The 14162-nt window shown below is 41.0% G+C and overlaps 1 protein-coding gene across 2 annotated transcripts in view; it reads left to right on the top strand.

Annotated features, from left to right (window-relative positions):
• clybl (citrate lyase beta like) overlaps nucleotides 1-14162 on the top strand; it is a 205087-nt gene that overhangs the window by 132018 nt on the left and 58907 nt on the right. For both annotated transcript variants that reach the window (XM_031793171.1, XM_031793168.1), the window contains exons 5-6: nucleotides 403-496; nucleotides 8444-8611. In XM_031793171.1, the coding sequence (XP_031649031.1) occupies nucleotides 403-496; nucleotides 8444-8611 (262 nt within the window). The remainder of the gene's footprint in view (nucleotides 1-402; nucleotides 497-8443; nucleotides 8612-14162) is intronic.

Below are 14162 nucleotides of genomic sequence, written 5' to 3'. Positions count from 1 at the left end.
CTGGAGAACATTCTGTATCCTTAGCCAGACTGATTCCCTGGGATGGAACAGGGAAGTATGGCTGTGTCACAGTGAGAAGGGAAATTAATTTGGACGCCGACAAAAGCAGACACATTCCGACCGCTCCATGGCTAACACAATAGAGGATCACATTCCTAGGCCTTTTCCCCCTCTCCTCTTGTCGTGTGGTAGTCCCAGCTTCACACAGTCTTCTTAGAAGGCGACAGTGTCTAAGACAGAGAGACAAGATGTGCGTGTGTGCGCGTTACAGTAGATAGTGAACACTATAAGTGCAGGTCTGAATGGGAAATACGACCTGCTTGACTGGGTTCATACTTTCCTTGGCTACAAACACACACACAAACACACTCATCTCTGTGTCTTTGTTGTGTCTTCCCCCAGGTTGTGTGTGAGGAAGTACGTCGTCTGGCTCCTGCAGTTGGCCTACACCATGACGGTGTAGTGTTTGGATCCGATGACTTCTGTGCCAGCATAGGTCCTCTATCATCTCTTCCTCTCTCCTCTCACCTACAATCAATCCTTTTATAACCACCTCTCCTCCTCATCTATGCCCTGTTCTCTGTCCCCTCCTCCCTTCAATGTCTCCTTTTCTCTGTCCCCTCAGCCCCTTCTCTCCACCTCTCTCCTTTTCAATTACCCCCTTCTCTGTCTTATCTCACTTGTCCATTTCTCGTCTTATAGTTCTTGGGCCAGACCCTCGAATTTGGGCCATCGGGCTCACTTGGGGTGACGATGTCTCATAGTAATTTTCTTCACATGACAGCTCGATCAGTTGTTCAATTTCACTTACAGTACCAGCATGTCAACTGAGCCAGGGGCTCCCGAGTGGCGCAGCGGTCTAAGGCACTGCATCTCAGTGCTAGAAGCGTCACTACAGACCCTGGATTGATCCCGGGCTGTATCACTACCGGAAGTGATTGGGAGTCCCATAGGGCGGTGCACAATTGGCCCAGCGTCGTCCAGGTTCGGGGTTGGCCAGAGTAGGCCTTAATTGTAAAACAGAAATACCTTCTTTACAGGCAGTACCAGTAATTGATGTTTCAATTGATCATCCTTGAGATGTTTCTACAACTTGATTCGAGTCCACCTGTTGTAAAGGGTCGGAATACTTATGCAAATGTCATATTTCCGTTTTTTTTATATATATATATATGACTTTGCAAACATTTTAAAAAACCTATTTTTGCTTTGTTGTTATCGGGTATTGTATGTAGATTGAAGAGGGGGGGAAACGATTTAATCCATTATAGAATAAGTCTGTAACGTAACAAAATATGGAAAAAGTCAAGGGGTCTGAATACTTGCTGAATGCACTGTATATATACTGAACAAAAATATAATCGCAACGTATAGTATTGGTTTCATGAGCTGAAATAAGAGATCCCAGAAATGTTCCATAGACACAAAAAGGTTATTTCTCTCCAATGTTATGCACAAAGTTCTTTACATCACTGTTAGTGAGCATTTCTCCTTTGCCAAGAAATACTCCCGCGGCCCCATTTTCATATCAGGCGACCCCTAGATTGGGATCTGCTACGCTAAGGGCTGTCGACACCTGGATTGTGCAACATTTGCCCATTATTCTTTTTAAAAATCATTCACACGCTCTGTGTTGATCATTGCTACACAACCATTTTCAGGTATTGCCATAGCTTTTCAAGTTGTTTTTAAGTCAAAAGTGTAACTCGGACACTCAGGATCATTCACTGTCTTCTTGATAAGCAACTCCAGTGTGAATTTGGCATTTTGCTTTACGGTCTTGTCCTGTTGAAAGGGGAATTCATCTCTGTGTCTAGTGTAAAGCAGACTGAACCTCTAGGATTTTGCCTGTGCTTAGCTCCGTTCCATTTTTTTATCCTGAAAATCTCCCCATTCCTTAACAATTACAAATATGGAGAGCAGTACGTGAAAATATGGAGAGTGGTACACAGTAATGTGTTGTATTGGATTTGCCCCAAATGTAACATTCTGTATATCAGGACAAAAAGTTGATTGTTTTGCCACATTTTTAATAGTATTACTTTAGTACCTTGTTGAAAACACAATGCATATTTTTGAATATTTTTTATCTGTACAGGCTTCCTTCTTTTCACTCTGTCACTTAGGTTAGTATTGTGGAGTATCTCTAACTTTTGTTGATCCATCCTCAGTTTTCTCCTATCACAGGCATTAAACTCTGTAACTGTTCTAAAGTCACTAATGGCTACGTGGTGAAATCCCTGATTGGTTTCCATCCTCTCCAGCAACTGAGTTAGAAAGGACAACTGTGTCTTTGTAGTGACTGGGTGTATTAATACATCATCCAAAGTGTAACTAATAACTTTATCAAAGGGATATTCAATATCTGCTTTTTACATTTTTACCCATCTAGCAATAGGTACCATTTTTTGCAAGGCATTGGAAATCCTCCCTGGTGTTTGTTGTTGAATCTGTTGTTGAAAGTCACTTCTCGACTGAGAGGCCTTACAGATTATTGTATGTGTGGGGTACAGAGATAAGGTAGTAATTTAAAAATCATGTTAAACACTTGCAAACAGAGTGAGTCCATGCAACTTATTATGTGACTTGTTATGCAAATGTTTACTCCTGACCTTATTTAGGCTTGCCATAACAAAGGTGTTTAATACTTATTTCTCAAGAAATTTCAGCATTTCATTTTTTATTAATTTATACAATTATTGAAAAACATAATTTCACTTTGACATTATGGGGTTTTGTATGTAGTACAGTGACAAAACATAGGAATCTAATCCATTTTAAATTCAGGCTGTAACACAAAAAAAATGGAATAAGTCAAGGATTGTGAATACTTTCAGAAGGAGCTGAAAAATGTAACCAAATTTGAAAGCACCACCTTCAACTATTATTTAAAAATAGCCCATATTGTGCTATTGACATATATAATGTGAGGCACCCGGGAGAGGAAGTCACTATCGGAACCGCTACATGATTGTCAAGAGAATAAGCGCCGCAGACAAGTAGGAGAACAGTGCCAGCCATCCCCTCGCACACAAACTGATTTGAGCGAGGGCAGCCTTAGCATGCACCGAGACATACAAGACAACAAACGTGAATATCTTTTAATTCCTTGGGGCACGCTCTACCACTAAGGGACAGTTTAGTTGGCAGTCTTGTGTTCCAATTGTTTGTAGCGTGAATCGTTCCTCTTCACACCGAGGTGAAGAGCGAAATAAGTGAAGTAATGAATTCGAGCCTCACACTTATCAACTGTGTAAGGCGGGGCTTCCAGCGAGGTGTGGATTTCATTGGCTTTGTCAGGCATAAATGTAGATCCTTCAATCGAAGTTACGAGAGTGCGACTTCCCATAGTATCTTTTGCTGAAGTTGAAAAGGGCACTTGTTGTATACTGATATTGTTTGTCATAGTGTAAAATCCCTATTGGAAAAATAAATGGGATGGAGGGATGAAAGAAAAAGTGATAACAGAGAAATATGACATTGCTGCAGTGTTAACACATTTTCCAACTCTAGGGACTAATTCCTCATTATCAACTAGGAACATAGAAAACTCTGACTTTCAACTTCAGTGCATTCAAGACAATTGGGGACTCAGGACTCGTTTTGAACGGTCATCCAACTCTGAATTTCAGGTGGGAAACTCTGGCATCTTTCTAGAGCTCCGACCTGAAAATCACTGATGTCATGATTTGACCTCGTTTTTTCCCCCAGAGTTCCCAGTTGTCTTGAAACCACCAATAGACTTTCAAGAAAATCACTATGAAACATCGTCACTCCAAGTGAGCCTGGCTGCCCCCCTTGGCCCATGGAATATTATTCTCTTTCTCCTCATCCCACCCATCTCTTCTCACTCCTTCTCACTTATCCTTCTCTTTCCATATACACTGAGTATACCAAACATTAGGAACATTTCCTAATATTGAGTTGCACCCCCCTTTTGCCCTAAGAATGGCCTCAATACAGATGTCCAAAGCATTCCACAGAGATGCTGGTCCATGTTGACTCCAATGCTTCCCACAGTTGTAAAGTTAGCTGGATGTCCTTTGGGTGGTGGACCATTCTTGATACACACGGGGAACTGTTGCACGTGAAAAACACAGCAGTGTTTCAGTTCTTGGCACAAACCAAATTGTAATTCCTGGTACCTACTACCATACCCCGTTCAAAGGCACTTTTTTAGTCTTGTCCATTCACCCTCTGAATGGCACACATACAATCCATGTCTCAATTGTCTCAAGGCTTGAAAATCCTTCTTTAACCTGTTTCCTCCCCTCCAGATTCACTTATTTACCTGGTCAGTCTATGTCATGGAAAGGGCACGTGTTCTTAATATTTTGTATACTCAGTGTATAGTCAGTCATATGTGACCAACCACTTGATTCGGTCTTATATAGCACAATTTGAAATGGTGTTTTTTACATTGGATGACACAGAGCTACAAAATGGTATATCATGCACTGCATTTTTGAAGACAATGGGAAAGTAATTTTGCTTTGAAAGTTGATAAACTTGTAACCTACATTTTGAGAAAATGGCCTTTGAATGTTTTGGTACTACTACTGGAGAACTCTCCTTTGTCTAGACGCATTCAGCATTGCTCACACTTTCTTAAGCCAGCTCCACCCATCTCTTTAAGGGTTCACGTTATGTCATGTGCTAAACAATGAGTAGTGCCGTAAGGATGAAGACTAAAAGTGGTAGCCTACAATAAGGAAAAATTCCAGGTAAACAGAAAGTGTCCAGATAAAATATTTTATCAATATTAGATGACGTTTACCCAGACACACTTGTCTAAACTGATCGGAATGCTATAACCCCAGCCACATATTGCCAAGTGGATGGGTCTCTACAGAAGGTGTAAACAGTACAGATAAATGGTTACTTGCATAGTAGCAATATCAGAAACATATAGTGTCAATATATATATAAAATATATCAATATCAATAATGATATCAGTGATAGACGAGGTAGTTAAATGCACACATCAGAGGTAAAGTGGCTGAGAAGCGGGATAAATAAAATAGTAGCAGCAACGTATGGCCTGTGTGTTAGAAGAGAGTCATGTGAATAGAGGCACTGCAGATAGTGCTGATGACTGGTTCGTCCGAACCACACATGAACAAGGGAATCTATATTCAGAGAGCCTGTTTCTGTCCTGCCCTTGACTTTGGTGCAAGGCATGTGATGTCCACAGCCTCTTCATCGCAAAACTCCCTGATCTTCTCAAAAAGTTTCTCTAGCTGTGTCCAGTCCAGGTGTTTCTTGTACAGGCAGATCATCTATGGGAGGAAGGATGTCAGCATTGAGCAGCAGCTGAAGCCTGGTCCCGACAGTCTGAACGCTCCTTGGCGATAACAACACCAGGTTCCAGAGCATTGAAGTTGTAAAACAGAAAATAACAAAAAACATTGAGAAGACATTACAACCTTGCATAACATCAATTCACCTCCCGAGTTTAGATAAGAAGAATAACCTCATACATTGCAATGAAAATGTTATCCACCTGAAGTGCTGGTACTGCCCTGAAGTACGGAGTCTTCAGCTTAGCTTAGCATAGCTTTCCACCAGCACCGTACCTCCAGTCCAACCAGCTGTGGGATGTTGAGCCCTGTCACAGTGCTGTCCTTCACAACACCAGCAATCTCAGACAAAGTGTTCACTATGGTCTTCCTGAAGCTCTGCTTGATGAGGTCGAATCTCCAGTCGGGGGCAAACTTGGTGTGGCCTGTGATCAGGAAGTGAAGGTCCAGACTGTAGTGGAGCTTGTGCTTTTTCAGCTTGGCTGACTTAACAGCTTCTGACAGATTTGCAAATCTGAGGACCTTAGTTGTTCCTCTGGCATTGGCAACACAGGTCTGTCCTGGGCTTAGTGCTTCAGGAATCTCCACAGATTCCAATGTCAGCTAGCTAGCTAACAGCAAGCCTTAACTTGCAATGAAAACAACTTTCTGACAAAATTAGAAATGTATAATATCTGAAACTGTAGCTAGATTCTTACCCGTATACATGGATGAAAGCTTCAGGGCAGACTGCAACCCCTTTCATTAAATAAGACGTCCTGTGTCGTTTCCATTTTGTTTATACAGCTTGTTTGGTCACTCTGGTTCACACTGACCGTTTGCAATGCCATAAGATTCATCAGATCTTTCTCCCTCTCTGTCACGGATGCCCTTAGTTTGAAGATGTATTCCAGAGACAGGTTTTTTATACAACAGCCTTCTGTGTTCTCTTTTCGACTCCCTATGCATTTGCAATCAAACGGCAGAATTCTATTAATCTCCTTATCATACTCTGCCTCTACCAGACATTCCACTGATTTCAAAACTCGGTCAACTTCTTCCATGACAACAACACTGATGATCGTCGTTTCTTCCCAATCACTGGGTCAGAAGACTCCACATTGTCTTCTTCAATGAAAATGTTTTTACCTAAATCAGGGATTTCCTCATCGTCTGATTCGTTTTCAGAGTCAGAGAGCGTCAGCATGGCACGATCGTCCTCCAGAAAGTAGTCCATCACAACTTTTTCCCACTGACCTTTGTCGATAGCGCCTGATAAATTCAGGGCAGCAATGTTATTGAGAGCAGTAGCAACATATTTGCTGTTCTCCATGGCTAACATTATATCTTTAGAAAAAACTGCAGTAGAAAGGATTATCTACGCATAACGAGCAGCTAATTTTATAGACACAAGATGCTACACCGCAGACCCAATCTTAAACTCATCTCTCTGCATGTCCAGCCCACTCATTAGCTCAGCCAATCATGGCTAGTGGGAAGGTTCCTGTCCTTTTCTGGGTCTAAACCAACTAGGCTCGTAATTTAACAACTTTATTCGTATTAAGATACACTTGTTGTAAATCCAGCCACAGTGTCCGATTTCAAAAAGGCTTTACGACGAAAGCCGATTACGATTATGTTATGTCAGAGCCAAGTCAGAGAAAAACACAGTCATTTTTACAGCCAAAGAGAGGAGTCACAAAAAGCTGAAATATAGATAAAATGAATCACTAACCTTTGATGATCTTCATCAGATGACACTCATAGGACTTCATGTTACACAATACATGTATGTTTTGTTCGGTAAAGTTCATATTTATATCCAAAGATCTAATTTTACATTGGCGCGTTATGTTCACTCGTTCACTAGTGATTTTTCAGAGAGCCACATCAATTTACAGAAATAATCATAATAAACATTGATAAACGATACAAGTGTTATTCACAGAATTAAAGATATACTTCTCCTTAATGCAACCGCTGTGTCAGATTCTTCTTTTACTTTACGGAAAAAGCACACCATGCAATAATCTGTGTACGGTGCTCAGATGACAAATCAAGCCAAATTGATATCCGCCATGTTGGAGTCAACAGAAGTCAGAAATATCATTATAAATATTCACTTAACTTTGATGATCTTCATCAGAATGCACTCCCAGGAATCCCAGTTCCACAATAAATGTTTGTTTTGTTCGATAATGTCCATCATTTATGTCCAAATTCCTCCTTGTTTTTAGCTCGTTCAGCCCAGTAATCCAACTTCATGATGCACGAGCAGACGAAAAGTCCAAAAGTTCTGTTACAGTCCGTAGAAACATGTCAAACGATGTATAGAATCAATCTTTAGGATGTTTTTAACATTAATCTTCAATAGTGTTCCAACCAGATAATTCCTTTGTCTTCAGAAATGCAATGGAACGCAGGTCGCTCTCACGTGAACGCGCGAGACTGAGCTCGTGGCTGCTGGCAGACCTCTGACTCAAGCCCCTCTCATTCGGGCCCCACTTCACAGTAGAAACCTCAAACAATGTTCTAAAGACTGTTGACATCTAGTGGAAGCCTTAGGAAGTGCAACATGACCCCATAGACACTGTATTCGATAGGGCAAGAGTCGAAAAACTATACAACCCTCAGATTTCCCACTTCCTGGTTGGAATTTTTCTCAGGATTTTGCCTGCCATATGAGTTCTATTATATTCACAGACATCATTCAAACAGTTTTGGAAACTTCAGAGTGTTTTCTATCCAAATCTATTAACTATATGCATATTCTTCTTTCATGGCTGAGTAGCAAGCAGTTTAATTTGGGCACGCTTTTCATCCAAAATTCCCAATGCTGCCCCCTACCCTAGAGAAGTTAAGGCACATGAAAGTTCAAGTGTTCCAGAAGGCATTTCTGCCAAAAACCGCTTTTTGATTAAAACATTTTTTTAAACATTCAAATGGTTCTCCTGTGAAGTTGTGACTTGCAACATACGCCTAGTTTCCTGAAACGGGTCACATATAAGCATTATGTTTCCCTGTATGGTAAACCTGTGTGTCTATTTGCTCACAGGTATATTTTCCTGTCTATATTCCTGTAAGCCACTTTGGATAAAAGTGTCTGCTAAATGGCATACATTATAGTATATATTATATGTTACCTGTGTCTCCCTCCGTCCAGGTGCCACGCGGACCAAGGATGCCAGGGAGCTGCTGTATGCCCGTCAGAAGGTTGTAGTGACAACCAAGGCCTTCGGTCTACAAGCCATAGACTTGGTCTACATAGACTATAAGGACGGAGAGGGTCTACGACAGCAGGCAAGGGAGGGAGTTCTCATGGGCTTCACAGGTAAATTGAGCCTCCCTCTCAGGCAAGGGAGAAATGAGAAAGGGATAGCTTATTTTAAGCTTAGATGTTAGATTTAAGTTTACAATTAGGGTTATGTTTAGGGTTAGGGAAAATAGAATTTTGAATGGATGTACATTAGATCCACACGAGGATAGAAGAACATAACGTGTGTGTGCTCGTGTAGGGGTGTTAGCTCCTAGCATAGTGAAGCTCAGTGTGTCTAGCCAGGCAACTGTGTGCGTGCGTGTGTGAGTGAGTGTGTGAGACATGGTGGAATCCTAAATCATCCACCACCATCTCTTATTAGTTGTTTATTATTTTGATGTGAACATTAACATTTTGCAAGTTATTTATTGAAATAATCTTGTGAGGAATGAGAATAATTTATTACATATAGTTGCAATATTGTGATATATTACTACTATCTTGCACAGTCATTTTTCAGCATTTTTGTTCTGGTCTATTTGAGTGTTCTCAATAACCGTTGATGGAACCGTGTAACACTCCGTTCTAGTGAATTACTAGCATGATTTCACACTAGCATTCGTCTTAATTTGCTAAGTCCGTAGTCCATGAGTGGACTCCCAATGTTGCCCTGGGACACGTATGGCGCACGTGCACACACACACACAGACAGACAGATGGACAGACTCCCCATGTTGCTGCTCAGTAAAGCCTCTGTGCCAGGTGGGGTTGATTTGTAATGACTTTTCTCAAAAACACACACACACACACATTCATACTATCGATGGCTGTTTTAACATTGTGTAGACTCTCTCTCTGGCCCACATGCCAGCTGATTTCCCCTGACCTCGGTTGCCACCGTTACTCTGACACGGCTGAGAACACCGCAAGAGACACGTGCTGTTCAGTAAAGCTTTCAAGGACCTCCGCTAATTCTGTTCTTACATACACTTGGGTTAGAGTCATTAAAATGTGTTTTTCAACCACTCCTCAAATTTATTGTTAACAAACTATAGGGACAAAGATATGCACATGGGGACAAAGATCGTACTTTTGGAGAAATATCCTCTGGTTTGATGAAACAAAAATAGAACTGTTTGGCCATAATGACCATCGTTATATTTGGAGGAAAAAGGGGGAGGCTTTGTAAGCCGAAGAACACCATCCCAACTGTGAAGCACGGGGGTGGCAGCATCATGTTGTGGGGGTGCTTTGCTGCAGGAGGGACTGGTGCACTTCACAAAATAGATGGCAAAGTGTGTGCGAGCAAGGAGGCCTACAAATCTGACTCTGTTACACCAGCTTTGTCAGGAGGAATGTGCCAAAATTCCCCCAACTTATTGTGGGAAGCTTGTCGAAGGCTACCCAAAACGTTTGACCCAAGTTAAAGCATTTAAAGGCAATGCTACCAAATACTAATTGAGTATATGTAAACTTCTGACCCACTGGGAATGTGATGAAAGAAATAAAGGCTGAAATAAATCATTCTCTCTACTATTATTCTGACATTTCACATTCTTAAAATAAAGTGGTGATCCTAACTGGTGATCCTAACTGACCTAAGACAGGGAATTTCTACATGGATTAAATGTCTGGAATTGTGAAAAACTGTGTATATATGTACTTGGCTAAGGTGTATGTAAACTTCTGACTTCAACTGTATTTATAGCTTTGTTTGTGTTCTATGTCCTGTGTTTTAGTGTGTGAAGGCATACTTCAAACGTTTTATTATTATTATTTAGCACGCTACTCCTCTTATACCATTTACGCTAGAAACGCCGTTCAAACTTTAAAACGTGTGGACTGGTCTGAATTGAGTTGATTGTATAGAACTTTTCGATATGTTTTATACTTTTTAAGTTACAAATTTGTTGTCCTCCATTCACTTAATGTTATTTCCTCACATTCTAAATCTCCCCATCACTCCCAACATTCCATTCACTGTAAAAGCAACAATATAACTTTTGACACAAATCAGCTACATTGACAGCTTTTCTAACAACTTTGACAAAAAGTTAGACATCTTCATCTACTTCTCTGCTATTCAAATCTGGCAACCGAACCAAAATATAGTATACAGTTCTAACGATACAGCTGATTTAGTAACTGCATTAACACATTTTCTACCAACTTTTCTAAACAACTCCTGTTTTGACCACTCCCCCAACAAGTCAGACAAAAACATAGATTGAATGAAATCGTTCTCTACTTCTCTGCTTTTCAGACCTGAGAATGGATTAGGAATAGCTTCTACAGATAGAGCAGTTTTAGGAACCCATCAGTTGCTCGCTTTCTAGATGCAGTAAGGGATGTTAGAAGCTAGCAGATGTATTATTTAGCAACAACCGCTGCAAATTCAAATAAATCTGCATCACGTTTTGAAGTTCACTTTCCTTGCTTTGTCTAACAATACTATCATGAATCTAGCAAAGTAGTTTTGTGTGTCAGAGTGCAATATTTATTTAGTATTAAAGCACAAACGTACTGTATGTTAGCATGTTTTTCACACTGACTTTAGCCATGGCGGAGGCAGGCCAGCCACTGTTGCCTAGCAACAACTGCATTGGACAACAACTGCCTCCATTCACTCCTTTCATATTTCACCAGATCACTTCTCATTGCACTTCTTTCAGTTTTCACAACTGTAGTGTAGACACTGACCACAACCACACAACTACTGAACCACACAACTAGTGAACACAACCACACAACTACTGACCAAAACTACTGACCAGAACAATTACAGGTCATAACCACTGACCACAACTGCTAAACACAACTGCTGACCACAACTACTCAAATCAAATCAAATGTATTTATATAGCCCTTCTTACATCAGCTGATATCTCAAAGTGCTGTACAGAAACCCAGCCGAAAACACCAAACAGCAAGCAATGCAGGTGTAGAAGCATGGTGGCTAGGAAAAACTCCCTAGAAAGGCCAAAACCTAGGAAGAAACCTAGAGAGGAACCAGGCTATGAGGGGTGGCCAGTCCTCTTCTGGCTGTGCCAGGTGGAGATTATAACAGAACGTGGCCAAGATGTTCATAAATGACCAGCATGGTCAAATAATAATAATAATCACAGTAGTTGTTGAGGGTGCAACAAGTCAGCACCTCAGGAGTAAATGTCAGTTGGCTTTTCATAGCCGATCATTGAGAGTATCTCTACCGCTCCTGCTGTCTCTAGAGAGTTGAAAACAGAAGGTCTGGGACAGGTAGCATGTCCGGTGAACAGGTCAGGGTTCCATAGCCGCAGGCAGAACATGTGAAACTGGAGCAGCAGCATGACCAGGTGGACTGGGGACAGCAAGGAGTCATCATGCCAGGTAGTCCTGAGGCATGGTCCTAGGGCTCTGGTCCTCCGAGAGAGAGAAAGAAAGAGAAAATTAGAGCGAGCATACTTAAATTCACACAGGACACCGGATAAGACAGGATAAATACTCCAGATATAACAGACTGACCCTAGCCCCCCGATACATAAACTACTGCAGCATAAATACTGGAAGCTGAGACAGGAGGGGTCAGGAGACACTGTGATACCCCCGGACAGGGCCAAACAGGAAGGATATAACCCCACCCACTTTGCCAAAGCACAGCCCTCACACCACTAGAGGGATATCTTCAACCACCAACTTTACCATCCTGAGACTAGGCTGAGTATAGCCCACAAAGATCTCTGCCACGGCACAACCCAATGGGGGGACGCCAACCCAACTACTGACCACAACCACACAATTACTGACCACAACTACTTACCACAACTACTGAAACAATCAACTACTGACCAAAAACTGACCACAACTACTGACCAAAACCACACAACTACTGACCACAACCACACAACTATAGACCGCACATCTACTGAACCACACAACTACTGACCACAGCTACACAACTACGGACCAAAACTACTGACCAGAACAACACAACTACAGGTCATACTACTGAACACAACTCCTGACCACAACAATACAATTACTGACCACAACTATTGACCACAATGACACAACTACTGAAACACACAACTACTAACCACAAAAACTGACCACAACTACTAACCAAAACCACACAAATACTGAGTCGTTGTGACTGACCACAAACACAATACTAGTGATCACAAACACACAACTACTGACCACAACCGCACCACTACTGACCACAATTACTGACCACAATCACAAAACTAGTGACTGCAACTACTCACCATACACTACTGACCACAACCACACAACTAAGAACCACAAAACTACTGACCACAACCCCACAATTACTGACCCCAGCCACACAACTATTGACCACAAACACATAACTACTAACCAAAACTACTGACCACTACAGACCACAATACTGACCACAGCTGCTGACCTCAACCACAAAACTACTAAACCACAAAATACTTACAAAACTACTGACAATTTTCCCCAACTTTTTCTAAACTGTTGTTTTGACCACTCCCCCAACAAGCCAGACAAAAACTTAGAGCGTATGAAATTGTCCTTTTACTTATCTGCTTTTCAAATTTGAGAAAGGATTAGGAATAGCTTCTACCAATCAATAGATAGAGCTGTTTTAGTAACTCATCAACTGCTCTCTTTCTAGATGCAGTAAGTAAGTCATGTTAGAAGCTGCAAATTCCAATAAAAAATGTCCTTGCTTTGTCTAACAACACTATCATGAATCTAGCAAATGCATGTTGTTGGTCAGAGTGCAGTATTTATTTAGTATTAAAGGTGAATTTCATCCTGGGGGAGTCTAGGTCAGTGAGAGATGTTTTACACATACACTACCATTCAAAAGTTTGGGGTCAATTAGAAATGTCCTTGTTTTCCATGTAAACATACATGAAATAAGTTGCAAAATGAATAGGAAATATGGTCAAGATGTGGAAATTGACTCCAATGAAGCGTTGTCCACAGGGTATGTCATAGCATTGCAAAATGGAGTGATAAGCCTTCCTTCTTCAAGATCCCTTTTACCCTGTACAAATCTCTCACTATACCCACTTTTCTTGGCAATTTCTCGCATGGAATAGCCTTCCTTTCTCAGAACATGAATAGACTGACGAGTTTCAGAAGAAAGTCATTTTTTTCTGGCCATTTTGAGCCTGTAATCGAACCCACAAATGCTGATGCTCCAAATACTCAACTAGTCTAAAGAAGGCCAGTTTCATTGCTTATTTAATCAGTACAACAGTTTTCAGCTGTGCTAACATAATTGCAAAGGGGTTTTTCTAATGATCAATTAGCCTTTTAAAAGTATAAACTTGAATTAGCTAACACAACGTGCCATTGGAACACCAGAGTGATGTTTGCTGATAATGGGCCTATGTAGATATTCCATAAAAAATACAATAGTAATTTACAACATTTACAATGTCTACACTGTAGACTTTCTGATCAATTAGATGTTATTTTCATGGACAAAAAATGTGCTTTTCTTTCAAAAACAAGGACATTTCTAAGTGACCCCAAACTTTTGAACGGTAGTGTACTGCCCAGGAGGAAGGCTCTATGTGATACTGATCGCACAAGCGTTTTCGTGCATGTACACTAAGTGCTCAGCATATTTGTGAACTCCTTCAAGACT

Source organism: Oncorhynchus kisutch, linkage group LG2 (genome assembly GCF_002021735.2).
Source record: "Oncorhynchus kisutch isolate 150728-3 linkage group LG2, Okis_V2, whole genome shotgun sequence".
Lineage (NCBI taxonomy): Eukaryota > Metazoa > Chordata > Actinopteri > Salmoniformes > Salmonidae > Oncorhynchus > Oncorhynchus kisutch.
The sequence above is the reverse complement of the archived record's forward strand: the minus strand, read 5'-3'. Positions and strand labels throughout refer to the sequence as shown.